The sequence below is a fragment of the Gouania willdenowi genome, chromosome 19 (assembly GCF_900634775.1).
Source record: "Gouania willdenowi chromosome 19, fGouWil2.1, whole genome shotgun sequence".
In the NCBI taxonomy this organism is placed as follows: Eukaryota; Metazoa; Chordata; class Actinopteri; order Blenniiformes; family Gobiesocidae; genus Gouania; species Gouania willdenowi.
Genome location: NC_041062.1, coordinates 21710307 through 21737074, shown reverse-complemented (window position 1 = coordinate 21737074; position 26768 = coordinate 21710307). Strand labels below are relative to the sequence as shown.

At 38.9% G+C, this 26768-nt stretch overlaps 1 protein-coding gene across 1 annotated transcript; it reads right to left on the bottom strand.

Annotated features, from left to right (window-relative positions):
• Window positions 1–1193: 1193 nt before the first annotated feature.
• Window positions 1194–24979, bottom strand: fmn2b (formin 2b). The gene is made up of 19 exons (XM_028475701.1): window positions 23098–24979; window positions 21355–21605; window positions 20951–21138; window positions 18812–18956; window positions 17891–17943; window positions 16019–17004; window positions 15448–15592; window positions 15126–15213; window positions 14419–14480; window positions 10917–11008; window positions 8628–8757; window positions 6937–7083; window positions 6654–6713; window positions 6099–6219; window positions 5912–6004; window positions 4520–4571; window positions 4185–4334; window positions 3907–3988; window positions 1194–3171 (listed from the first exon to the last, which is right to left on the bottom strand). Exons 1-19 carry the CDS (start codon window positions 24699–24701, stop codon window positions 3145–3147), a joined length of 4476 nt encoding a protein of 1491 aa, XP_028331502.1. The 5' UTR covers window positions 24702–24979; the 3' UTR covers window positions 1194–3144.
• Between the last annotated feature and the right edge of the window lie 1789 nt (window positions 24980–26768).

Genomic DNA, 26768 nt, shown 5'->3' with positions numbered 1-26768 from the left:
TTCACAGTTCATCTGTTTCGCCTTCAAAATGGATACCGGAAGTCATCTCTCAACAGATGGTGCGCTAGCGCCCCCTCACACCCTGAGGTCAAAAGCTGAATAGGTTTCATTTCGGGGCCGTCCAGAAGTGAAATAAAATTAAAATAAACATTTTGAAATGACCAAATTACTCCAAAATAACAGATACACACACTCAGGGTATTTGGAACCCGTCGACCAAGTTTCAGGTTGAACTTGCACCGCGTCGCGGAGATATTTTTTCCATATGCACGCACGCACACACACACACACACACACACACACACAGACCTCCCTTGCTTTTATAGGTAGATGTTTCCCTTAGTAAAAGTGGTGCTGCAGGCTAAACCGTGCAAGGGAGGGCGGTGCCCTTTGGAGGGTGTGTCCAGGAACCTTTGTTTACCTTGGACGCAAAAATTCACATATGTTCGCCAGCAGGTGGCGCTATAACTAAGGTCAACACGTTTTGGCCCATAACTCCTACACCGTATGGCGCACATTCAAAAACTTCACATCCTCCCTGAATAGCACTGAATCTCCTGGGCTAGGCCACGCCCATTTCCACCTGGACTTTTGTCGGAGAAAAACCTTGGGGTTTTGTCCAATCAACATGAAACTTGGCACACAGAGTCTTCAGCTGGACCTTATCTAAAATAATTTTGTTCGGGTAAAATATGCGCAAATTATTAACAAGTAAAATTTTCTAGCTAGCTATAAAAACACTAATTGGTGCATATCTCGGTCAAAATAATTGCTAACAACACCAAATCTGAGATCTTTGGTTGGGATGTGACTGTGGGGGTATGAGCCAAATTTGAATAAATTAGGCCTCTAGGGGGCACTGCAACAATGAGAAATTTATATCTCTTAAATGGCACGACCTATTTTTACCAAATTTGGTGGGTTTGACCTTGGGTCGCTTCTGGGACCGTATCTCAAAGTTAATCGCGATTGGTCAAAGTGGACGTGGCTTATTACTACACAACATATAAATAAACAAACATTTATTTCAGCTGAAGTATTATGTTGAGGGTGGTGGTGTAATTCCATGAAATTTTTATGTAATTTCAGGACTCGTTATTATGGTAAATACATTGCTCCAAACAGTCATGTCAATACGAGCATTTATTACAGAGGAGGTCAATAAATACATTTCATGGCCTTCAGCTGTGTACGATGGCCCAGATAATGACAATTCACACACACACACACACACACACACACACACACACACACACACACACACACACACACACACACACACACACACACACACACACACACACACACACACACACACACACACACACACACAACCAGATAATGTAGTATTTGTACATTAGTATTTACATTATCTTACAACTGAACTGAGTAATAATGTTCACAACTGTTGCTTTTCTGTTCCCATTTTTTAGGTGCTATTATTTCATTGGCAGAAACATTGCTGGCTGGCTGTTTCCTTATCACAGACAAATACACAAAATTAAAAAAAAAGCATTTTAAAGTAAACTGCAATAGGTGGCTGTAGAGATAAACACAATAAAATACCATCTGGGACAAAATCTCCTCCAGGTTAGCGTATTTGAAAAGCTATTGATAAATCTAATAAGTGTATTGTATATCTGATTACATATTGTTCCATTTTGTGCTGCATAAGTTCTAAACTCAGAACTAGCATTTTAACTGAGTCTGTTTTCAGGATGCATAATGATATGCAAAGTCAATGCTGGGATTATTTACAGGCAGACAGTGGGCAGGCATACTACTGAGCTGCCCACATTACAAATATTATTAAACATCACCATATTAAGGTGGGCTCAGCCTATTCCAATTATTTTCTCTACTTTAAAGTAGGGGAGCCTTGATCAAAGGTTTTTAGGCCATCATCACCAAATATTGATCATTGAAATTGGTACCAACAAATACAATCTCCGATCAAATGATAAATTTGAATGTTTACTTTTAAATTAATGATCGTGCTCATAAAACTATTGCTGACAATGTACTTTACAAGTTAATATGAAAATAAATCACATTAAATAGAAAAAACAAAAGGTCTGTTTGAATTTTACCCAACTTACAAAAACTTTAGTGCAAAAAAAAGAAGCTATAGGTGAAACACTGTGAAGATGGTCAGTTTTTGCTTTTCTCAGCATTTACCACAAACCATTGGCCATGGAATGACTGTTGTACTGCTAAATCTTTAACTTTCTCTTGTATTGGATGGAGCTCCGATGCGTGAAGTAGAGTGTGTGCATTTCAGAATTTATATTACAAATTTGCATAAAATATAAATTTGCAAAACAAAATGAGCATTTGTGAATCTGAAATACAACTACAAAAGAAAGCATGTGCATTTGTGAAAAACCCTGCAAGAGTTCATTCATTATGATACTGTTCTGATTCCATATTACAGTGAAGGGACATTCGGGATCAGATCCCAATCTGTCGGAGAATCCCTACTTTAAAGTATGATTTCTATACAGTCTTCACTTGGTACTGGATTCAACTATTTCAAGATATTTTTATTTATTTATATTTACTGTTTTTCTACCCAGTTATTATATTAAATCAAATTATATATATATATATTTATTTATTTTTATTTATTTTTTTGTTCAAGCTGAACGGTTTGATTCCTTAAGATAGGCAAATCAGTTTTGAAGTCACTTTTTTGCCATTTGAGCAATGTTGCGTGAATGAATAGTATGGCCATTAGGGATCTAAAGAACAGGAGTAAGATCAGTAGATTCTGAAGCTGCCTCATGAGGGAGTTTGTTCACTCTTCTTTTACAACTTTACTGCTTCACTGAAGCAATCTTCTTTCAATAGCATAAATCCATGGAACAAATACCAAGATTTATGCAAAAACTGAGAGTTATAGCAACAACAAAAAACAACAACTGTAGCAAAAGAATGCTCAGCAGCAGTACTTGTACTGTCAATTATTATACAAGGCAGCACAATGAAAAATTAGGCAAATGTGATTTAACTTTAACAGTAGAAAAATGCAAATAAAAACATAAGAAACATGTAGAAGTACATACAATCATGCACATTGCAACATCCTCTTTGTCCTTTAGTTTTCTGATTGCGTCATTGCTGGTGTCTACAAATTCCTCCAGGTCAAATCTTCATTCCAAGCTTTGCTTTCTGCAAAGGAAAAACATCACTGTTAAACTAATTCAATGCTAACATCCATCCATTCAACCATCCATCCATCCACCAAAAGTGTAAGGTGCCCTTGAGCAAGGCACTGAACCCCAACACTCCTCCCTTCATTGTAAAGCGACTTGTTTGAGTACGGTACCCAGAAAAGTGCTATATAAAATTGATGAATAAAAATAATAATTATAATAACTCACTTGCGAAGTTCATTGAGAGAAGTGTGTAGTGGCCAGTCCTATGTGCAGTAGCTATAAAATTGGTAAGCTGTACAAACATTGCGTCCTTAAAAGAAACATTTAGGATTCTTCACTACTCTCTTTACCACAAACAAATCTTTCTTCACCAAAAGATGGGTTTTTGAAACTTCAAGAGATGTTCAAGCAGAGGCAAGTTCTTCTTCTTCAGTGTAGTTTTCCAAGGCACGGAGCATTACCCGCCCAAAGAGACAGTTAAAAGATGCTAAGAAGATATTACCGCAATCAGATGATTCTGATTGTATTCATTATAGAACACCACCACCAACTAGTTGACCCTTCTTTTAAAAATAAATCTGTAAAAATATTTACATTGTAAAGATTTGACTATTGATTCATTATGTAATTAATCAATAGTCAAATAGCTCTGAGTTTTCACTCAAAATCTGTTAATGTCACACCAAAATACCTGCATGTTAAATAATAAAAGCAACAATACTCCTCACAAAGTAAACGTTGAACTTACAATTCCAGAAGCATGTTTAGGTTTAACATTGTAGGAAGCTTTCTCCTTGACCTGCCGGAAACCTTCTTCTGCTGCTTTTAACCTGTAATATAATTAATAGCTTTATTTGTCATTGCACATGTTACAGAGCAATTTGTTAAAGAGTGCTCACATAATGGCCCATTGAAGAAAAATGTCACTACATCACATATTGTTGTGTTGGAGGAGCCAAAAGCTTTAAACAGTTTTTATTCTTAACCAAACTAAATTTCTAGGCTTTCCTCACAGTGTTGCCTTACCTCTCCTTCAGGATGGACTTATTCTCTTTCTTCCAGTGATCCTTAAAGTCAGAGGAGAACTCGTGCCACACAGAGAAGAATGTGTTGGGTGAAACCTCCTTTTCTCCTGCCTTAGCCTTCACTGAGAAAGCCACGGTAAGCTCCAAGAACCTGCCAGCACACAATATCACTGACCTTATACAGGGTTTTAAAATAGGACAGCAAACTTAGACGGGCATCCTAATGATAAAAAGACAAAACATTAAAATTAAAATCAGTTTTGAAAGTAAATATAGATAAAAACTTGAACTTTAAACTTATAGCATGATGTAACCAAATAGGGAGAGTTCTCTTACAGTTTGTGAGTGCTGCTGAGTTTAGAGTCCAGGGTCTCCAGTTCACTTTTAGCTGTGTGAGAAAAGCGTAAGGACAAAAGCCATCTGAAATGTAAAAATCTGATTGCACATTTGTATCTAAAACTACATCAAGAATACAAAAAAGAAGATGGCGCACATTTGCTAATTGTTCATATGACGCTGGCAGGATGTTCACGACTCACAATAACAACACATACTACTGACTAAATGAATATGAAATATGTGGAATAAGCTCCCTTTACGTAGGTGATAGTAGATTATAATATTTATATTTATTATTATTGTTTCTGTATGGTTCTGACATTTTACATAGATTTTTGAGGCACTTCCTGGGGGTGCAATTCAATAAAATAAAGCATGAAGATATGGTTAGATATAAATTTTTAACATAAAGTTTTTTTATGCAATTTCGGGACTCATTAGCGCCACCTATCGTTTGTAACTTTCCATTTATTTGAACTAGTTAGATGAAATTCGGTACATTTATGCATTGACCGTGACTAGGAAAAATGTATTTTGGACCTATAACGTAAAACACACAGGCTAAATTTGGTACTTTTTCTTATTATTTTGACCAAACCACACCGTCTTTAAAAGCAAACTCCTCCGAGTGTTCATCATTTCCATTTGAAATTTTGGATTTATGTTCTTGACAAGTTAGAAACAAATTGTTGTTAAAACTGATTTTTTTTTACCACATTCCCCGGCCTACAAGTGGTGCTAAATTTGCAACAATTTTAAAACTGGAAACTTTGGAATAAGTCGAAACTCATTCATATGCAGAACGGGAACACGTTTCACACGCAATGACCTGGCAATTTATGCGACAAGTCTTACTGCCCCCTGGTGGTGAAAATCACTTCTTTCATCGTACTATGCATTGTGTTGACAGTTTTCAAAACATTTTTCCCAAATGTGTTCAGAAATGCTCTGGACAAGTTGTGTGATCATTTGTCAGGAAGATTCTACGTGTTTACGGAACGCACTTCCTGTGGCAAAGCGCTATTCACGAAAAAAACAGAATGTCTCCATTGGAGTAGTTAGAAATTTTGCAAGTGAGGCAACCTGCCATGTCTGTTAAGAATACCAAAACCTCCAATTTCATAACATTTTTGTAATTACTTTTTCAAAATTGGCTCTGTAGTGCCCCCTTTGAAATGTTTAAATAAGCAGCTCCTCCCACACATTTGAAGTAGACGTCAATTTAAGTCTAATGTTTTTAATGAAAATATTTTTTTAGGGACATTTTAGCCTCTAACTCCAAAAGGAATCATCACTAAAGGACTGGTGGGAACTCAATAGGTAGTACTAATGACTTTATACAGACAAATGGTTTTTGTCATAAGATACGAAAATATTTTCCACCATTACCTTGTGCTAGAAAGTCTTCCATCTTGTCTTTGAACGGCTGCAAGTTATCCTCATCTGACACTTTACACACCTTTTCCACTTCCGATGTACACACTGATAAATAATAGGGGGAAAATGAGAAATGTGTTGAGTGTGTTCGTATTTGTGTGTGCGTGTTGTTTAATTTTGTTGTGTGTGAATGGATCACCTCTTAGTTCTTTTCTGAGTCGCATCACGTCTTTCTGAAAATCTTCAATCTTCATTTGTGAAGCTTGAAAGAGATCATGAGGCTCAGGAATAGGATACACACATGTTTCTCTGCCAGCGTCCTGTTGATGTACACAGGCGTGCACAAACAATACAGAGTCATCTTAGTTCAGTGTATTCTGGAAGCATTGAAATACAATATATTGGGGTTAAGAGCATTGTAGCACTCAAAAATCAACAAATTATTTTTGCATTTTCTGTTAAAAATACTCTAATACACATATGGACAAATGATGGCACGGGGGCCACATGCGGCCCACTGTCTAATTTTTTTGCGGCCCCTAAAGTAATAGTGCAAAATTACAGAAAAACATCCAAAAAAGCAAAAATACACACAATGACTCATAACACATAAAACGTTTTAAAAACAACCCCTGAAATACTATATATATATATACATATAATTCTAAATGTGGCCATGAATGGTGATAATGTAGCCCTCAGATCAGATTTATCACATTCCATTTCTTTCCATGTTTTCAGAATAAACATTTACCTCATCATAATGCCGGAGATAGTATGCCACAATGTAAGAAAGGAGACTTTTCGTACTGTCCTACAAGTGGAGAAGAAACAAATATTTTCACCTAACTGTTAGATTGTGAAATTCCTGCTCACATTCACTCATGAAATCTCTGAGTGAAAATAAAAACATTATCATTCTCTTTAACATTAGTGTACAGCCACATAAACCAACACTACATATTACAGCAACAACATATAAACACACCTTAGTGCACCGTTATTCAGAATTTTTTTTTTTTTTAAATCTTACTCACACTGCTCTTGACATCTTTGAGCTTTGGAAGGATCTCTAATGCAAAGCCATCAGCTTGACCTCTGGTTCGATTTCCACCATTCATGAAGTTACCAAAAGCCAACACAAGACCAAGAACCTTCTTCACCGTCTCACTGTCCTGTAATGCCTGCAAGAGATTTCAAAAGAAACTTTTCTTAATGTCATAAACTAAAATGTGTATGTAAAAGAGCAAAAAAGTAAGCAATAACTCCTCTGTTAATTTTCAATATACTGAAATGTGTTATTACATATAGACTGAAATTAAACACATTTGTGTTCAAAACAAAAAACTAACAACTTTGTTCAACTAATTTTTTAATAAATCTTCAGTAGCCTAAATAATTTCATCTGATGCTCAACAATGTAATATTATATAAAAAAAAATCAACTCAAAACACTTTATTGTGATTACTCCTGCACCAAATTACACACCATTTACCGTCTGTTTCTCCAACCTGTCCAAAGTGTAAAGCAGCCGACGGCTCTGGGTCACCTATTCTGGTCTTGTCCCAAACTAAACAAGTTTTGGTCCGACATTTTTACCTGCTTCTCTGTTATATACGACTTTGTCATTACACCAGATCCTTCAACAGCCATCTTTGGTAGAACCCAACACTTATTGAACTTGTCTTATTTACAACAAAAAACATTGCAGTACGGCATGGTTGTGGCGAAGAGGAACATTCTGTCTCTCTGGAAGACTGGGGAAGTACCTTCCTTCAGGACCTGGCTACAGGAAATGACCAACTTGTTACACATGGAGAGGGTCCGATATAGTGTCTCACTCAGCTCTTCAACCTTTGATAAAATGTGGCAACCATTCATGTCTTACTTATCAAAGACAACCTAAAGTTTTACTTTGCTTAAATAACTTTGCACAAATAGTTGTCCACCTTTCTTTTATGTATACTGCAGAAACCTTGTACTTGTACTGTCCTAGGCTAATGGGACATACCGTGATCTTTTAACAGCTGGTGATGATTCCTTAAAAATGTGACTTACTGTATTGTAAGAACATGTCCTTGTTATTGTTTTGTTTTATTTTTGCCCTGCCCTATGTTTCTTATTTCTCTATTTCCTCTTTGTGTTAGGATTTTTATTTTTTTTCTTCTGTCTTGTCAATGTACTGTATGTTTATAAAATTGAAAATGTACAAATAAAATATAAAAAAAAATAAATAAATAAATAAAATAAAAAAACACTTTATTGTGTGATGGTAGTAAATAGGGTTGGGACAATATTCAAAAATCATGAGATGAGACAATATACAATATTTTGTAAAAAGAAAATAAAAGTCCAAAAAAATTCAGTTAAAATAATTACAATATGAATATGAAATATCAAATAAGCAAAAACATACTGTAATTCCAATTTTTCCTATTTCAAATGCAAAAATATTATAACTGTGCATGAACTTTGCAGAATAAGTTTTTAAACATGAAACTAGAACAGTCTACACATACTAAGATACAGTATGGACATGTTCTTTATATATACCATATTAGCATGGATACATGTATGGCATTTGAGACCTTTAGACATTAACTATGTCTCCTGCAGTTAAAAAGACATGCTGGATGGAGAAGTAGGCTTTTCCCACTTTTATTAGTATTGACCTTTGCATTAAAAATCTTTGCATAAATATATATTTACAGGGTTTCGCTGACTTACCTTACAAACCCTCTGAAGTATGTCCAGTTTCTTGGTGGCGGATGACATACACTCAGAAAAGCTGGATTGGAAAAGAATACAGAAGACTCTGCCAGAAAAATTTGGGATCAGGGAGAGTTGATGCAGAAATCTGCAGAGAAAAAGCATATTCAATAACAGCAACATATTCATTAAAGATGTATGTCACTGTTATGGAGACAGTAGCTATGATCTCATTCATTCAGTCTGTAGACTTGATCATACACACAACTTTCTGTGTGACAAGTTAGCAAGAGCTAAAGCAATGCTAGCTGCAGTTTATTTCCAAAGTTAAATAAATAGTGGGACTCAATAAAAAAAAAAAAAATTATTTAGACACTTTGTAATTATTTAATCTCAATTAATTTTGATCAACATTTGACACGAGAAGCAATGTTTTTCAATAGAAATAGATATAGGTACTGTATATGAATCAATGAAAACACAATAAAGGACCTTAAACATTTATTATTTTCGTTTTTAGTGTATTATTTCCATCACTGAGTGCTCACATAATGTGCAATATGAATTAAGATGATTATGATTGCATTGGCCACAAAGCACTCATTCATGGACTTTTTGGCTCAGAACATTGTCATCTTCTCAGTGTGGATTGGAGACACTGCCTGCTCGGACTAGGACTGTTGTCCATGCTAGCTGCTACATGTTTAGCATTGAGGTGTTAGCTGCTACATGTTTTGCATTGCGGTACTAGCTGCTACATGTTTAGCATTGAGGTGCTAGCTGCTACATGTTTAGCATTGAGGTGTTGGCTGCTACATGTTTAGCATTGAGGTGCTAGCTGCTACATGTTTAGCATTGAGGTGCTAGCTGCTACATGTTTTGCATTGCGGTACTAGCTGCTACATGTTTAGCATTGAGGTGCTAGCTGCTACATGTTTAGCATTGAGGTGCTAGCTGCTACATGTTTAGCAGTGAGGTGCTAGCTGCTACATGTTTCGCATTGAGGTGCTAGCTGCTACATGTTTAGCAGTGAGGTGCTAGCTGCTACATTCAGCATTGAGGTGGTAGTGGAGGCTAGAAGAGCTCCAGTGATCGGGAAACTCTTTCTTGTACAATTTGCCACACAACTGGGCTTTTGTTTGTGTGGGGCGACCGTGGCTCAGGTGGTAGTGGGTCGTCTTCTGATCGAGAGGTTGGGGGTTTGATCCCAGTACCTGACTATGTGTCGAAGTGTCCTTGGGCAAGACACTGAACCCTAAGTTGCTCCCAGTGGTCGACTAGCGCCTTGCATGGCAGTCCTGTCCCACTGGTGTGTGAATGTGAGAGTGATTGGGTGAATGAGCTGATATGTAAAGGGCTTTGAGACTGCTTCAGTGTGGTGATAAAGTGCTATATAAAATCAAGTCCATTTTTACCATTTACCATTTGTTTTCCATACATTGTTTTATTTAAACTAAAATTAAAACTCACAAAGCACAGCAATTATTTCTCCTCTGGTTGTCTCGTTTCTTATTCCGTGGTCAGTGTATCAGTATTATGGTACACTGAGAACTCATTAAATGAGAAAGGTTCCGCGCTGTTTTGAATGCAAAAAAAAAAAGGAGATGAACTTGTTTTTATTCTGTGGGTTTTTTTTACTGCAGTAATCTTCCTATCCATAATATATTATATTTCAAGCCATTGCCACATTAAGCAGTGGAACCAACTGCTTGATGTGTTTAGTGAGTTTTCTATAGCAACTGTTAAAAAATGATGATAATGAAACCACGTATTATTTATTTTCTCAATGAGCACATATACTACAGAAGTGTATATATACTGTATATATGAATATATACACTGCAAAACAAGAGCTTAAAATACTACACATCCTTGTGTTGTCCACAGTAATACGTAAATAAAACAAAATCAAAGAAAATGTAGAGAAAAGCATTATAAAAATGTAAATAAAGAGGACAATCAATGGAAATAGGATTGACCTTATGTAAACACTGCACCAGTCAACAACTTCATGTCACATCAACACTTTAAATGAGTGGGTATTTAGAAAAACAAACACTTTTTTAAGTTGACATATTTTGTTTATTAGTCATAAATAATTAAACACATTTTAGATTTATTTTGTTGCCATTTTGAGAAAAAATGTGAAGAAATGAATTTAGGCCCAGCTCACCCTGTTCTGTAACTGTTCCAAGCTGTACCATTGTTCACCAGAAGTAAAGGCTGCAGTTTGGTGTTTAGAGGATAAGGCCTTACAGTATATTAAGATGGTTGATCATTTTATCACCTGCCAAATGAATCACTTACTGTTCAGGTTTGTCCAGAGGTTTGGGGTTTTCCTTGTCTTTGGAGGACTTGATGTGCTTTTCAATTTTTTCCAGCTCATCCTGCTGCGCCCTCTAAAAAAAGAAAAAGAAGCAACAAAGTCAGAACACTGACTGAGTGGCAACAAGAAAATAAAACCCAGAAAGAGTACCCTCTGAAACTAGTTCCCACTCTTTACTCCCCCTTCAATACGTTATTTAGAATCGTTTTATTCCTTAGCTACAGAAAACCCCCAAAACAATCCCTTTAAAGACCGATGACTGGTATTGTCAGTCTGTGCCACATTTTGGACCTGTGTGTGCAATGGTCTTGAGTTTTATAATAATACAGTAAATTTAAAAGTTAATCTGTAATTGTGTTGAGATATTGTTGTTTCCAGCACTTTTCAATTCTGTCCAACTGAAATTCTGAAAACAGTAAAAAATTGTTGAGACGTGTTGCTGTCGCTGTTTACAATAAATGCCTAGCAACAAACTGAGGCTAAATCTAGTTCTGTGCTCAGGATTACATAAATATTTTAGTCATGCACAGAGCGGACTGAGAGAGCATGCACACGCAGTGCACACACGATTCCGCACCAAAGAGCAGGACCTCATCAGAATCATACACTGTAAAAAAGATGGACGACACACGCTCACAGGGAAGTGAAGCTTTTGTTTTTAGAGCTCCCCCTGCTGACTGGCTGCAGTACAGGTCATAAAGCCCGCCTCCTAATGTTAACGGATGGGATGCGGGTCAAACTGTAAAGTTAAAATACTTGTCACATAATTTGTTTCCAAGTCTAAACTTTGCTGTGATTATTAGTTATTATCACCCTACATTGTGTTCAAGTGCTCATTTTTCTGTGAAGTTTGTGGCGTAGCTGGGCTGCGTAACCACGGCAGTACGTTAAATGGGCAAGGGCGTGTTACCAGGGCTAGCATAATTTGACTCTTTTGCAATAGCTCCCTATAGCTTAAAAAACTTCACCTCCTGCAACATCTACAGATCATCAACTTTCCTGCACCTGTGGCTAACCTTAAGTTTTATATCCCTGGTAAGATAACTAAACCAACAAAAACACTGTTCTGGAATACAATAGAGATTTTAATTGTGTGGGAACAGATTCATTTAACCACCAATGTGCAGGTTAAATATACATGTTTTATGTGTGGCAAGAAATGAGAAATTAGCATGTGTTGACAACATGATCATGTGTTATCAAATTCAAGTTACTTTTGTAGCCTTTCAAATACATTTACTAAATAAAAAATCTTCTTTATATAACATTGTATTCATGTAAAGTGAAATGAGTAAGAATTTGAAGATGCAAGATACTGTTTTAATTCTTGATGTCAATTTATTTTATTTTATTTTAAACTGTTTTTAAGTTTCCATTTACATGATCAATATATATCAAATCAAACATTATTCTATAGAGGGTTAGGAGACCCCACTATCAGAGCTGGACCCTCTGAATTTAATTCCATGGGTTGAAGCAATGCAGATGCTAAGTTGGTTATGTTACTGTTAAGTTAATTCAATTATAATATTTATGCGAGGAAAAAAAAGAGAGAAAAAACAGAATACGTGTAACCTGTTGTTATGCTTTGCTGTTATTTTAAACATTTTTGTTATGTCTTCTTTTAAAATTATATAAAAATCTGTGAACACAGGAGGCGACAGTTCCATCTCTGCTGTTTCATAGACATGAAGAAGGGAAGAAGAGCTCTGTACATGTAAATACAGGCTGCTCATTAATTCTGACCCAAATTGAATCTGTCTGCTGCAAAGAACCAGTGTTCTTGTCAGAAATAGTTGAAGATATGGTTTAATGGTTTAAGTCTGGATTTTTTGTTCTTCTTCTCTTCTTCATGGCATCTATGAAACAGCAGATTTGTCGCCCCCTGTGGTCACATATATTTTTGGCTCACGGATTTTGTTTATCAAATTTCGGTGAACAAACTTTTACTGATTTTTAGAACAAGCCAAAGCAGCACAAGTTGTCATTTCGACTGAAAAAGCTGCTAAATGATTCTGAATGCTTCACCTCCCATAGAACTCAATGGACAAAAAGGGGCAATTTACCTCATCAATGACGTCATTTCAACATGGCGGAGCACGGGGTAAAGTAGTGCCAGTTTTAAAAGTTAATAAAACGAATATGGTGCACAATAATGCCTTTTGTTTGGCATAGATCTTCTCATAAGGACATTTTAAAGGTTTTTAGCCACATTTGTAAAAACAGTGCAGGATCCCTTTAAAGTGAAGGGAAATTAAACTCTGCCTTTATCCAAACACTGAAGCCAGCGAGCAGGCACAGTACGTGCACGCCTGTGGAATCAGCTTCGGCTTTTTCCGTAGTGTGACATCATAGGGTGGACTCGTAATTGGCTGCATGATTCTGACACAGAATGACTTCACATTCAGAGCAAGGATTGCACCCATGCTTCCCAAACACCTGGTACACCATTCATTACTAGCGCCGCTAGGATGGAGAACCGACACGTCCTGGCCCAATCAATGGTTTTTAACGGGGAAGCAGTAACAGTGTTGACAGTTATGAGGTAGGCTGCAGTGAAGCGAAGGGACACAATTGAAGGATCACACTTTTTTCCATGTATTGAAGTAGTGTCAGGGTCGGTGTGGACCAGACACTGACACTGACATCTGGCCTGGGGTCCTCTAAATGGGGTTGACTCCCGGGTCCAAAAAGCATGAAGTGCTGACCACTATACCCCTGTACTGTCATAGTTTTGTCCCACCTTTTTCACAATCTAACAGCTGTTACAAAAATCAAGAATATGTTTCTTCAAATTCAGAATGGAACATTAAACATGAAGCTGAAATCAGCCAAGTGCCTGCTTCCTTCAAAGACGGTTGTCTAGATTTAAATGTGAATAATTAATGTGTTTGTCAGTTCAAAAAAACAGTCAGTGTTGGACCATAAAAGAATCAGAATAAATCTGCATTTTAGACACAAGTCCTATGAACGCAACACAAACAATGGATAGTTATTACTTTCTTGATCTATGGTTTTACAACAGGAAACAAACAAACAAACCTCACAAAACACACGCAAACAAAATGTCCGTCCAGAATAGCCAATCTCTGAGCTCTGAGATGGATGTGAAAGCATCTATGTCAATGAATCATCAGTTACTATAAACCCTGCATGGTATCTGGTTCCTGAAATCATGTACTCTAGCCTAATTAAAACTCAGATAAACTATCAAGCCATTAGGCAGTTGAGATGCTGAGATTAGACAAATAAGGTTTGTCAGTACCGTAAAGAGAAACATTAGCATAAATGCGTAGCACAGCTTCTAAAACCACAAATACAGCAGCAATCACCTCTGATCTATACAAAGACAGATACCTATACCATCACATCTGAACACCGACCGGGCAGGACTTTTGGACATTTAGGATTTGTATAAAGCATAAAGTTTAATGTTCACTTACCAAAGAAGATGAAGTGACTGTTTTGGGTTTCTGAACTTACATTTTCATATAAGGCCTGCAGGGTCTCCAGGTCCACCACAGTGTTGTCCAGGTACAGGATCGCTGCGAGACACAAAGAGAACAATGACTAATGCCTTGGTATTGTACTAATGTAGTAAATAAACATGAGGTCTACATTTCTTATGTGACATTAGGTTAATAAAACTAATAATGACCTCTACCAGCTTAATACATTTTTTTTAAATGAAATATTAACTTCCTAAACTAATTTTTACAAGGGATGTAAGATATGGGATGGAGATTTCAGCTCCAATAATGGCACATTTCTTATACAACTTCATTATGTGTCCTAAGGTTCATGGTGAGGCTACCATGTTGCCTTCCATCTTTATAAAATGGAAAACTTTAAGTTGGCTGTGAGACGTCATTTCGTTGTGGAATGTAACCAATCAAGAAGCAGCTTACTGACAAACATGTAATGCTGCGTTCAAGGCAACTCAGAACTCGCCATTTCCCAGTTGAAAATTCCGATCACTATATTATTGTGCTACCTACTGCCCTATGCTGGCCAGGATGGGTAATTAAATGACTGTCAGTATGAACACATTGCACAGACATTATGTAACAATGCAAACCAGTTGCTGTGTCAAACTTTTTTGACAAATAAAGTCAAATTTGCAGATCTCACGGCACACATGACGACCTCTGATGGTGAAAAACACTGTCCTAATACACCAAAGAGCTCACCGTGTTGGATGTCTTTCATGTCAAGATGCAGAGAAGACATGAGGATCCCAACAGCCTGGGAACGCTTGTTATTTAGGAGCTTTACAACCTAAAACATACAAAACAAATCCAGTACAAAGCTTGTGGTCACACTTCATGCTTCATTCTTTACTACCTCAAACCCAAAAAACTAAAAGTGGATGCTCTCTGATAGTAGAGCAAAATGAAAGACAGCATGCTAAGTGACATAAGTAACATTTCTCAATTTAAGTGCAAGGTCCCTCACTACAGTTGTCTTTGCTTTCTTTTAATGTGTGCAGATACAAAAGCCATCATCACAGACCTGTTTGGCTTTGGTCTTAGTAATCGTCTCAGAGAGTGGCTGCTTTTTTTCCTTCACAGCTGTTTTGGAAAATAATTTCACAAACTCCTCAAAGTCCACTGCAGGTTCCTCGATTTTGTCCCACACTAGTGACGAAGACACGTCCCTAAGACACAGAAATCAACATTTGCATATGGCATAAAACTTTAGTTGCAGCAATTTTTTTAAGATGTAGCGTTACATGCCCAAAGTATGATTCAAAAAAAGATTTCTGTAGTTTGTGCAATACTCACAGCATGCCTTGCCTAAAGAATGGAATGGCCAAATTAACCTACTTTGAAGCATTCTATTCATTATGTTAACTAAGAATTGAAGGGGTCTATACATTGTGATTTTTCAACATACATTTGCTTCCACTTGAATAAATAAAAAGACAGACTGACAGACAGACAGTAACTGTAGAGGGTTGAGTTAAATTTACTCGGAGTATATCCTCATACATAACATTGTTATTGATGATATTGGAAAGCACTGAAGCTCTAGAACTTTATGCTTTATGCCAACTAACAAAAATGTTATATCATTCTCTTACTTTTTGGTGTGAAGCTGAATCCTGGTCCAGTAAAGAGGCTTCATGGGTCTGGGGGGTTCCAACACTGATTTTCGGGGGGGCTTCTCTTGATTCAGACCAAGACAATACAGTCCTAGAGGCAGCGGAGGAGGCAGGGAACCCAGAGCAGGAGGAACACCAGGGGGAGGAGGAGGACCACATCCTGAAGGCGGTGGAGGAGGAGGAGGAGGGGGAGGTGGGCCTCCAAGTGAGGCTAATGGTGGGGGAGGAGGGGGAACAGTAATGCCACCAGGGAGGGGAGGTGGGGGAGGAGGGAGACAACCAGGAAGAGGAGGTGGTGGTGGGGGGAGACACACAGGTAGAGGAGGTGGGGGTGGGGGGCAAGAACCAGGTAGAGGAGGTGGGGGTGGGGGGCAAGAACCAGGTAGAGGAGGTGGGGGTGGGGGGAGACACACAGGTAGAGGAGGTGGGGGTGGGGGGCAAGAACCAGGTAAAGGAGGTGGGGGTGAGGGGCAAGAACCAGGTAGAGGAGGTGGGGGTGGAGGTGTTGGTACTGAACATTGTGTTGAGGGTGTTGGAGGAGGGGGAGCATCACTCTGGGCTGAATGAAGTGGTAAAGATTCAGAGGGAGTTTGAGGAAGTTGCTGCTGACATGAACACTGAACATGGTTCCTCCTGGTGGGAGGCTGCTCAGAGGTTCTTACTCCACCCAGCTCACTCTTAGAAGGCACTCTAAACCTGAAGGAGTCATCCATGGGGGAGGTCTGCACCGATTTGGCCTCCAGGCAGCCCAGAGAGGACCCCCCCTCTGTCTGCAGGTGAGCATCACAAACAGCTCTCAGTAGGTCCTCATCATCTCCACACTGCCTGTCTGTCGTAGCGCAAGGGGGTTGTCGCTCCAGCTCTGCGATCTTGGTCCTCAGGTCCTCTATAGTTTGTTCCAGTTGTTGAATGACGTTAACATGCTTTTCCTTTAATTTTGTTGAAGGTAAGACACATTCTTCGTGCTAAAGAATAAAGATACTGACATCAGTGAAAGAAAGAGCAGCCATTGTTTACTTTATAAGATACACAGAGATGAAAAGCTTACAGTTTTTCTCAAGTTTTTACACACAAATACTGGTACACGAGACACAATGACTACAACATGTAACTCATGCACCAACCCCCTGAACCAAGTCTGCTAAACTACCAGCACAATGCCAGCTTTACCCTTACATATCAGTTGTAAAATACACTTCTTTAAAACCATTACATACGCCAAGGCAGAGGAGTGAGAGTAAGAGGAGGAGGATGAGAAGGAGGAGGAAAGCAAAGAACTGTAATCTCTGATGTGATCCGAGCCGCTTTGGTAAACCATGTGACCAACCATGGTGATACAATATGGGAGACTGGGCAAATGGTGTAGCCAAACCTAAGCATCCATTATCAGGACTTTCCAAAAAAGAGAATAGTTAAGAAATCTACTCTCACTGGAAAATTGCATGAATGGATGGGATGTACACTGTGTACACTGTTTTTACATTAAAAACTAAATACATAAATGTTTCACAAAACACTTATGTATTTGCCTGTCATTACTATGAATGGAGAAGAAGTGTATTCCATTCCTCATGTGTCTTGTGTTTTACATTGAGCACATCAGTGTTCAAATGGTTCTCATAAGTCTATTCATATGGTGGTTTGTGTGAGTCATTTTAAATCAAAACACCATTTTGAGAAGAAATAATATTGTTTTGAATGTGAAGTTTCTTTTTTTTTCCCCATTGTGTGTGTCCTTTGATTTGTGTGTGGAGATCTGAGAATATGAGGCATGCTTTCAGAAAATGTGTGTAAACAATCGAGAAAAACAGTAAAGCAGGGACGTGCATGCGTGTGCTATAATTGACTTACCTCCTGCTCATCTTTCTCGTTTGTCCTTACTCTTAAAATGGCATTCTGTGTCTCTACAACAAAAAGACACATTCCCTGGTCAGTATTACATGCAACAGTTTAAATAGTAAGAGGTCAAAAAGTCTTGCAGACGTGACGTTAAATTACGCTGCTTCCTCAACGGCTTGGAGACTGAAAGCAGATGAGCGCGATGGACCAAACTACTGTTTGGTTCTGCGGAGGCATGCGCGGAGGTCTTGCAGTAAACAGGCATGTGAACGGAGAGTAGATAAATAACCATTTCACAGATGCAGTATAGGCTCAAATATACTTGGGCGGACATCTGCAGAGAGACCAAATGAGTGCGCACAGTTCACGCTCGAGTATGTTTGAGCCGAGTTCACGGCTTGGCTGAGGGCTGCAGTTACCCTAACGTCCATCGTGTCACTATGGAGTCTTATTTCTTGATCCTGCCCTATGCTTCTTTATGTACAGTTAATCATTATTCTTTACTATTTTTATCACAATTTTCTTAAGCTTTGTTGACCATTTATTTAACATTGTTCAAAGTCCTTCATTCATCTCCTGAAAGACAGCATTTATGTGAGCTAGCCCAGCGTTTAGGCATAGTGTAAATATCAGCACCTGCAAAGTATCATCGAGTGTTAGATTTTATATTTATTGAAAGACTGTAAATTTACTTCAAGTTTTGCTTTTTGTGCAAACTTTTCAATTGTTAGAATGTATGTTAACTGAAATAGTATATGTGCAAAACAGGAATAAGCGGGTATGAAGATGGATGGATGGGTATATGTGCACTGTAAGAGTTTTTAATAATCATCAATGAATGAATGAAGGAATAAAGTCATGCATGAAAATAACATTTGTTAGTTATTAGGGGGACATTTAAAATCTTGAAGACCATGAATCAGTAATTGTTACCTGTATCTGTGGAAACAGGGATGGAGTCTCCTCCTGGCTTAGCGGGTAAACAGGGGCCCTTGATGCGACCTGGGGCTTTACCATCAAGAGGCTCCAAGGAGTGCAGTGGCTGGTTGACAGCAGCCCAAGTGTAGAGCTGGTCATGCTGGAAACACAAATAGTTCTCAGAATTGATAAAACTCACTTGATTTTCAGAAAATTGTTGGTCAAGTGTCAGGCACTTTGCTTATTCGTTGAATACATGAATAACCCCTTGATACTGAAACCATTACCTGTTCTCTAGCTCCACTATCAGGTCAAACTTTTCAATTACAATTAATGTATCTGGAATGGTTTTCATCCAAATCTTCTCAAATTTACTGACAACCTTATTTACTGACAACCTTATGAACTCTATTGGTTGTGGGGATGATATGACCTTTCCTGCAGCGCCACTATCAGGTAAAATTTTCAGTTTTAGAGTTAGTGTATTTTGAAAATCTTTCTTACAAAGCTTTTCTAAATTGGGGTGCACATTCATGACTCTCACAGAATAAACCATATTGATTGATGTTGGTGACCCTGCCTTTCCTCTCATAAACATATTTATGTACTAATTTTTAAGCACTTTTTTGTAACATTAGTTCTCTTCAACACAATCCTCTGTCTCAGACACATTCTCCTCTGTCACTTTCACTGTGAAAGAGCTGTTCCAAAACCAAAACACAATGAAGAATGATTTAGATAAAGAGTTGCCATGCAAGCTTTTATACGTTTGCTCCTCCCATTATTTTGGATGAACTACCAATGTCCTTGAGGGAATACCCCACCCTCCACAGCGCCAGAAATACACACACATATTCATGCCAGTGGTGTGGGAATGTTCTCACGTTAATATTGCAACTATTATTTTTTGAATGATAAACATTGAATGGGGTCAAATTGACCCCAAGGATAATAGGAGGGTTAAGAAGTTTTTTTGGTTTACTTTGTAGAGACAATTCAGACATAGTTCTTGGTACATTTGTATTAAGTAAGAGGGCCATCACACTGGCATTCCAGGTCAGGCCTGTGCATGTTTCACACCTTACGGGTACTCAAAATCCAATTGTTTGACTTGTGTGAGTGTAACTGTGCCATGGTGGAGCAGGGCCAGCTTGGCCGGACTTACCACATGCGTGAAATGCGGTAATGACTGTTCAACACTCTATATCTTAAATCCATGAGCAATTGCGCTATCAAAGTCAGCACAGTGGTCCAATGAAACAGTGGACTGTTTGCTTGAAGTGTGCAGGATTGTATCTAGTAACAACTTGACCAGACACAAAAATATGGAGTCATTAGGCAAAATTGGCGAGTAACTTTGCAGTCCTGGATTTAGCATGCTACCACATACAGTCACTTAACGATGACGTTCTGCTATGCGTAAGTCCTATATGAAAGTCATTATGTATTTGTTGCTGGGAATCGTGCTGGGCTGAGGGCAGTATGAGTGTGCCCTCAGGCCAGGCCATCAAGGGGAAAGAGGTGAGGGAGGCTCTTCTGTGAGCCCCGCAATGCAAAACTAAAGAAATGAAAAAAGAAAGTGGCCTGAAACGTTGAGACCTAAGGATTTATCTTGTGTGTGGTGCCAAATCTGTTGGTGTCTGAGTTTAATTTCTCAGTTATTGTAATTTTTCCTTTAGGTGTGCATGTGTTTGGTATTGGATATTACAGGTGATGAGTATTGGTTCCTCTCTCTCTGCCCTTTCTCTGTCCAGGACATTTCTGGACTTCTTTACGGCCGATTGGAAGAAAGATCTTAGTGTGTATGGTGTGAATAAACACCAGAATAAGTGATATGTGTGCAGCCACATCAGGGAATCTAGAGAGCTACATGTAACATCAGACTCATTTAGGTTGATACATTCCTAAAAAACCAAGAAAATGTTGATTTATATTTTAATGAAACGATGACCACTTTGATTAGTCTGCAGAACAATCTTTGGGACTTTTATAAGACATTACAAAGCTCTGCAGGATTTTAAAAGGATTTAAATAAATATTTACTTTTAATTTAAATACGTTTAGTGCTTTTCTGAGTAAAATTATCCCTAAAAAAATCACATGCCAAAACTTTTAGTTATTTGGTATGGCCGCAATTATTGTGAAAACTCTTACATCAAACTTAGCTTGTGTCGTTGAAGCGATGTGTGCAGAGCTGCTCCCCAGCTGCTCTCGGAAACAGTCTGTGAATGGCAGCATCAGACCCATGACCAGGATCCTGGAGCACAGCCTCTCAGCCTCCTCAGCTTCCTCCTCCTGCTGCTGCTGCTGCTGCTGAAAGAGCTTCTCCAGAAGAGTTCGCCCTGGAGGAAAAAACAAAAGGCTTACACACCAATCCATCCATCCATCCATCCTTCCTTCCATGCATCAAAGCCAAAGAGAAGATCTGTTAAATCCGTAAAAAAATGAATAAAATAAAAACAAAAGTTGACATTTGACAATAACACTTTAAAACTTAATATTTTGATTTCTTTATCTAATTTTAGTAATATCAAAACTAAACTCCACTTTCTCCTTACCTGTGAAAACATCTTGAAAGCCACATGAAGAAACTTGCCCACAGGATGATCTTCTGGTGGCACAGATGGGCTGGCTGCCTCCTCCTCGGTAACCTAGCAGATATTCTCCAGAACACACAGAGCCTCCTGGGTCCTCCTCTCTGCTCTTCAGCCTCCTTTCAAGTTCTTCAGTCCAGTCAGCCGAGCGACTCAGAGAGCCAGCAAGGCTTCGAGAGCGCTTTCTGAAGCCCTGGTGACCCTCAGCCACCGCCCTGTCCACAGTAACATCTTATAGTGAAACAAATATCTGTATTTTCACTGATTAACTGGTAAATGGACTATATCGCTTTTATGCCTTCACTGAAGTAGTCCCAAAACGCTTTACAATATCAACTCATTCACCCATTCACACACCAATGGGACTGAGTTGCCATGCAAGGCGTTGGTCAACCACTGGGGGAAACTTAGGGTTCAGTGTCTTGCCCAAGGACACTTTGATGCATAAACAGGTATAGAATGGGATCAAACCCCCAACCTCTCAAAAAAAACCTGCGCCACGATCGCCCATATATGATTAAGATCTGAACACTGTATGAAGATGTTTTAAAGAACAATTTCAACATTATTGTACTTTTCACTCTTCCACATGTAATCGCCTGTAAAAAAATATTTATTCAAAGTGTAAATAATTAATTTACTGACACCTGATAAACTAAACTATAGGCTCCTTTACTAGGAGTTAATGCTCTGTAATTTTCACTTCATATGCCTGGAGGCCTTTAGTTTGACACGTTCTAAACCTGATTGACAAGATCAGAGGCGAGGGGAGCTGGAGCCACACACACCAACATCACAGAGTCGGCCACATCATCTTTCTGCTCAAACAGGACAGAGAATCATAGAGAGATTTTAGGGAAGTATACCTGTAAACTCACTTGGAAAAGTGACATTTTAAAGTTTGTTTTTGCACATGTATCAATCTGTGCCGCTGACTCATTGATGTCGAGTGTTCAGAATGTTTGTCGAGTGATCCTTTATTTCATTTATGGCTTTGATCGAGCATTCTTTGAGTGATTGTTGCTTTTTCACACTGGGCCATGGAGCTTTGGATTTTTTCCTTCCTCATTAATAAAACCCTTCATTTAAAATTCATTTTGCGTTTACTTGTGTTATCTTTGACCACAGTTTAAATTTGTTTGATGATTTGAAACATTTAAATGTGGAAAACATGAAAAAAGTAAGAAATCAGAAGGGGGCAAACACTTTTTCAACCCACTATATGCTCATTTAAACTTTACAAAAGGTTAAAGGCTTTGAGATGATTTGGTATGAAATAAATGCTGAGTGACATTTGAAAGACTTGAAAACAGTATTGTTTTACAATATAAGGATATCTAAGTTGTATAGGAATGTATGGGTTTAGGATTACAACAGAGACTTTCACAATATTTTGAGATGAAACAAAAAACAGCAAAGCAGTGGCATGTTATTGTTACTTAGCAGTCACATGGTTTAGAATTATTGTAGGCTGTAAAATTATTTTTTATATACCTGTACTTGTTTACTTTAATGAACAGATGCTGAGTACTTGAAAGGATTACTGACCCTTTCTTAATAATTGTTCGTGTATTTTTCTAAACTAAGATCTGTTTTTAAAATTCTAAGATTTGCATAATATACTCAGTGAATTATTATTAATGTACAATGGTGATCAATGTCTAAACTTTAAATCTGACACATTTGTTATGCAGACTCATCAAGTACCTGTGAAGGTGAAGGTGATGGTGGGCTCGGCGGGGGGAGAGTGGACTGTGAGAGGGGGACAAAGCTGGGGAGTGTCCAGGGGAACTAAGCTGTCTTGTTGTGGTTTTGATGTAAGATGGAAATATTGGAGGGTATGGTTTCACCATTGGACCGGAGCAGGCGCAGGACTGGGTCGACCGGAGGAGCTGTTTGGCCAATGGGGGGGATTCCTGGTGGGGCACATGGATAGCACTGCTCTTGCTGAGCGGCTGCTCACACGGGGGGCAGCTGACACCCTCCATGGTGGAGTGATTGGGTTCAGACACATCCCTCTGGCAAGGTTCAAATGATTCGGCGCCGGTGTAACTACCAGCGTCATCAAACACGTTCCCTGAGCCGTATCTCTCTGGGGGCTCAGAGCTGCCACTGTTGCTCTGCCCGGGGGGTGGGCTGATGTCAACATCCAGCCTCTGTTGGGTTTGTCCTGTGGTTTCAACCTCCTCCTCCACCAGAGATTTCCCATTACTGTCAATCGAGCTTTTCTCGCTAGTTGTCATGGTGACCAAACTAACTGTAGCCCCCCCTGTGGTGTCTATGGGGATACTGGTGCAAGTGGGCTGCTGCAGCAAGGCATGCTGGTCTTTTGTGCTGGTGGCAACACAAAGAGCGCTTTTGCTCTCACTCTGTCTCTTCTTATCTGGTGGTGACTTGTTCACCACGTTCTGCTCATTCTGCTCGTTCTGCTCGTTCTGCTCATTCTGCTCGTTCTGCTCATTCTGCTCGTTCTGCTCGTTCTTCACAGTTGTGGGTAAGGGGTGACACTGTGCTGGGGGAGGATTTTCGACAGAGATTGTTCCGGTATCAATGAAGGAAAGGGCGTCTGACCCAAGCTCTAGTTCTGGGGTCACATCCAACATCTCAGGAGGAGTTAGTCTCCCAACTCCATCACTCTGCCTCCTGCCCTCATCTCCTTGTCCCGTTGCTGTATCTTCACTTAAATTTACACCCTTGAGATGCTGGAGCTTTATGGTCAGCTGGATGTCTGCAAGTAAGTCCTCATGGTCAGCTGCGGAGTGGAAGCTGTAAATATCAGTGTCTGAGCCAGAGCTACCTGCCTTGTGCCCTCCATCCCCTGCAGGAGACGTGGCTGCTGTAGAGCTTTCCTGGTTCTCTCCTCTTGTAACACCGTTTCTCTTTGTTTGCTCTGCTCTTGTCTGTTCCTTGGGATGAGCTGACTCTGTATCTGATTGTCCCTGTTCATCTGCTGACAGATCAGGGGTTTTTGTGCTGTCCAGCTCATCATGTTGAGAGGTCAAAACATCCTGGGAGCCTGTCACTGATGAACACACATCTCCATTCCCTTTCAGGTTACCTTTTCTTTTCCGGATGGAGAAAACAGACGACTTAGATTCTGACTTATTTTTCTTCTTGCCTGTGCCGTGCACGCCTCCTCCTCCATCAGAGCTGCTTCCTCCAGCTCCTTTACCCCCATGCTTGCCATGTTTTTTTCCTCCCTTTTTAGTCACATCACCGCCTCCTTTTCTCCATCCCTCATCCAATGATGGGTAGCTTCCATTACCAGATGCTGCTGCTGCTTTCTTTTGCTTTGTCTCCTGGTTGCCCATGTTGATGGCGAGTCAGCCAAGCTTCTTATTCTCCTCCTCAGCTCATGTCTGGGAGTGTTTTTCTGTCTGGAGGTAAGCCTCACGTTGCCTGTGTGTGGATAAAGTAGAATCGTCTTGGCTTGTAATCAGTGGATGTAGAGTAAGCAGAGAGGAGGTGAAGCTGCTATTGCTAATACTGATGATGACTATCAAGCACAAAAATGCCCCTTGTTTTCCGGTGACGAAGGCTGGCGTAGCTGTGATGTTACTGCTGATGCAGTGGAGACAGGCTGCTCTGATTTTCCTCCACCCCTTTCTCTCTCTGTTGTACCCTCCCCCTCCCTGTGCTCCTCTCCATCCAAGGAATGACGCAGGCATTCACTGGAGCCCAAACAGGAAGCAGACTGGGAGAGGCATGATGTTTTTTTTAATATCTGTTAATTTATTTTTATTTGAAACGTAAAAAAATATTCACAGAAATTCACAGAAGCCGATATCTCAAAAAAAGAGAAACAGTGATATTTATACCTCCACAAACCTTTGGCAGCAGATTTAACTTCAACATTAACTGAGCGTACTTAAATAAATATGTTAACTATGGTGCAAGATTGTAAAACATCATCATTCAACAGTTCATTTGGAATAAGAAAACACCTAAAATACGTTAAAATATGTTAACACGCCATTGTCAAAATGGTGGATTTTCCCTTTCAAACTTTCATTATTACTACTGGGCTGCCAACATACGAAATAGACTTTACTGGAAGGGATCCCAAAACTCTGATTCAACCCCTAAATGGCTCCAACTGGAACATTTGTCCTGTCATTCTACCTCTTTAGATGCATTGCTTAATACAAATCTTCCTTTACTTAAACCTATATCTGAAGATTCTTCAGATTCAATAATCAAACACTCTTTTAAGATATGGACGCAATTTTGAAGAGTTTTTTCATTAAAAGATATTTCAATCCATGGCCTTATAACAAAAAAAACATCTCTTTAAACCATCAATCATGGACAAAGCTTTCGATGTCTGGGTTAAAGGAGGAGCCACGACAATTGAAAATCTGTTTATTAAGAACACTTTTGCATCTTTTGATTAATTGGCATCAAAATGTAATATTCTAGGGTCAAATTTCTTCAGATCCGTAATTTTGTATCAGCATTTATCTCCTCTTTTCCATCCACACTGACCAGCTCTGTCCTAGACTCGATTTTGAAACTGAACCCATCTTCTAAAGGGTCTATTGGACTTGTTTATTCTTTAATTAACACTCTTTAATTAACACTCTTGAAAACTTTGATCAGGTTGAAAAACTGTTGGGAGGAAGAATAGGGGTTAGAACTTTCTGAGAGAATGTGGGAAGAAGCCGTGTGAAATATACACTCTTCATCCATTTGTTTGAGACACGCCGTGATCTAATTTAAGGTTATGCATCGCCTCCACTGGTCCAAAATCAAACTATCTAAAATGTTTCCTGGTATTGATCCCTTGTGTGACTGTTGTAGGCAAGCGCCAGTGACTCTTTCACACATGTATTGGTTTTGCCCAAAACTGGATGGGTTTTGGAAACTGATATTCTCAACATTTACAGATGTTTTAAAAATGGCATTAAAACCCACTCTCATTACAGCAATTTTTTGGGTCATTCCACCGGAGTTACATCTCAGTTATCAGGCAAAAACTATGGTTGCTTTTGGTTCTCTCTTAGCACGTTGACTGATATTGTTGAAATGGAAGGACAAACATCCTCCGAGTTTTAAATCATGGGTAAAAGATATTGTTAATTTCTTAAAATATGAGAAAATACAATACACCACAAGTGCCCAGAAACTTTATACTATCTGGCAACCTTTTATAACTTATATACTGTAGATAAAATGGAAGCTAAGGATACTGTAAATTTGAGCTGATGATCCCACCACTTTTTGGGTAACTCATTTATTTTGTTGTTCAATCAAGTTTTTTTTTTCATTATTTTTTAGTATGTGTATGTATGCCTATATGTGGGCATGTGTCATTGTGTATGTATTTATGTATGTGTACATATGCATATATCATATGCCTTCTATAATTTTCCCATCAC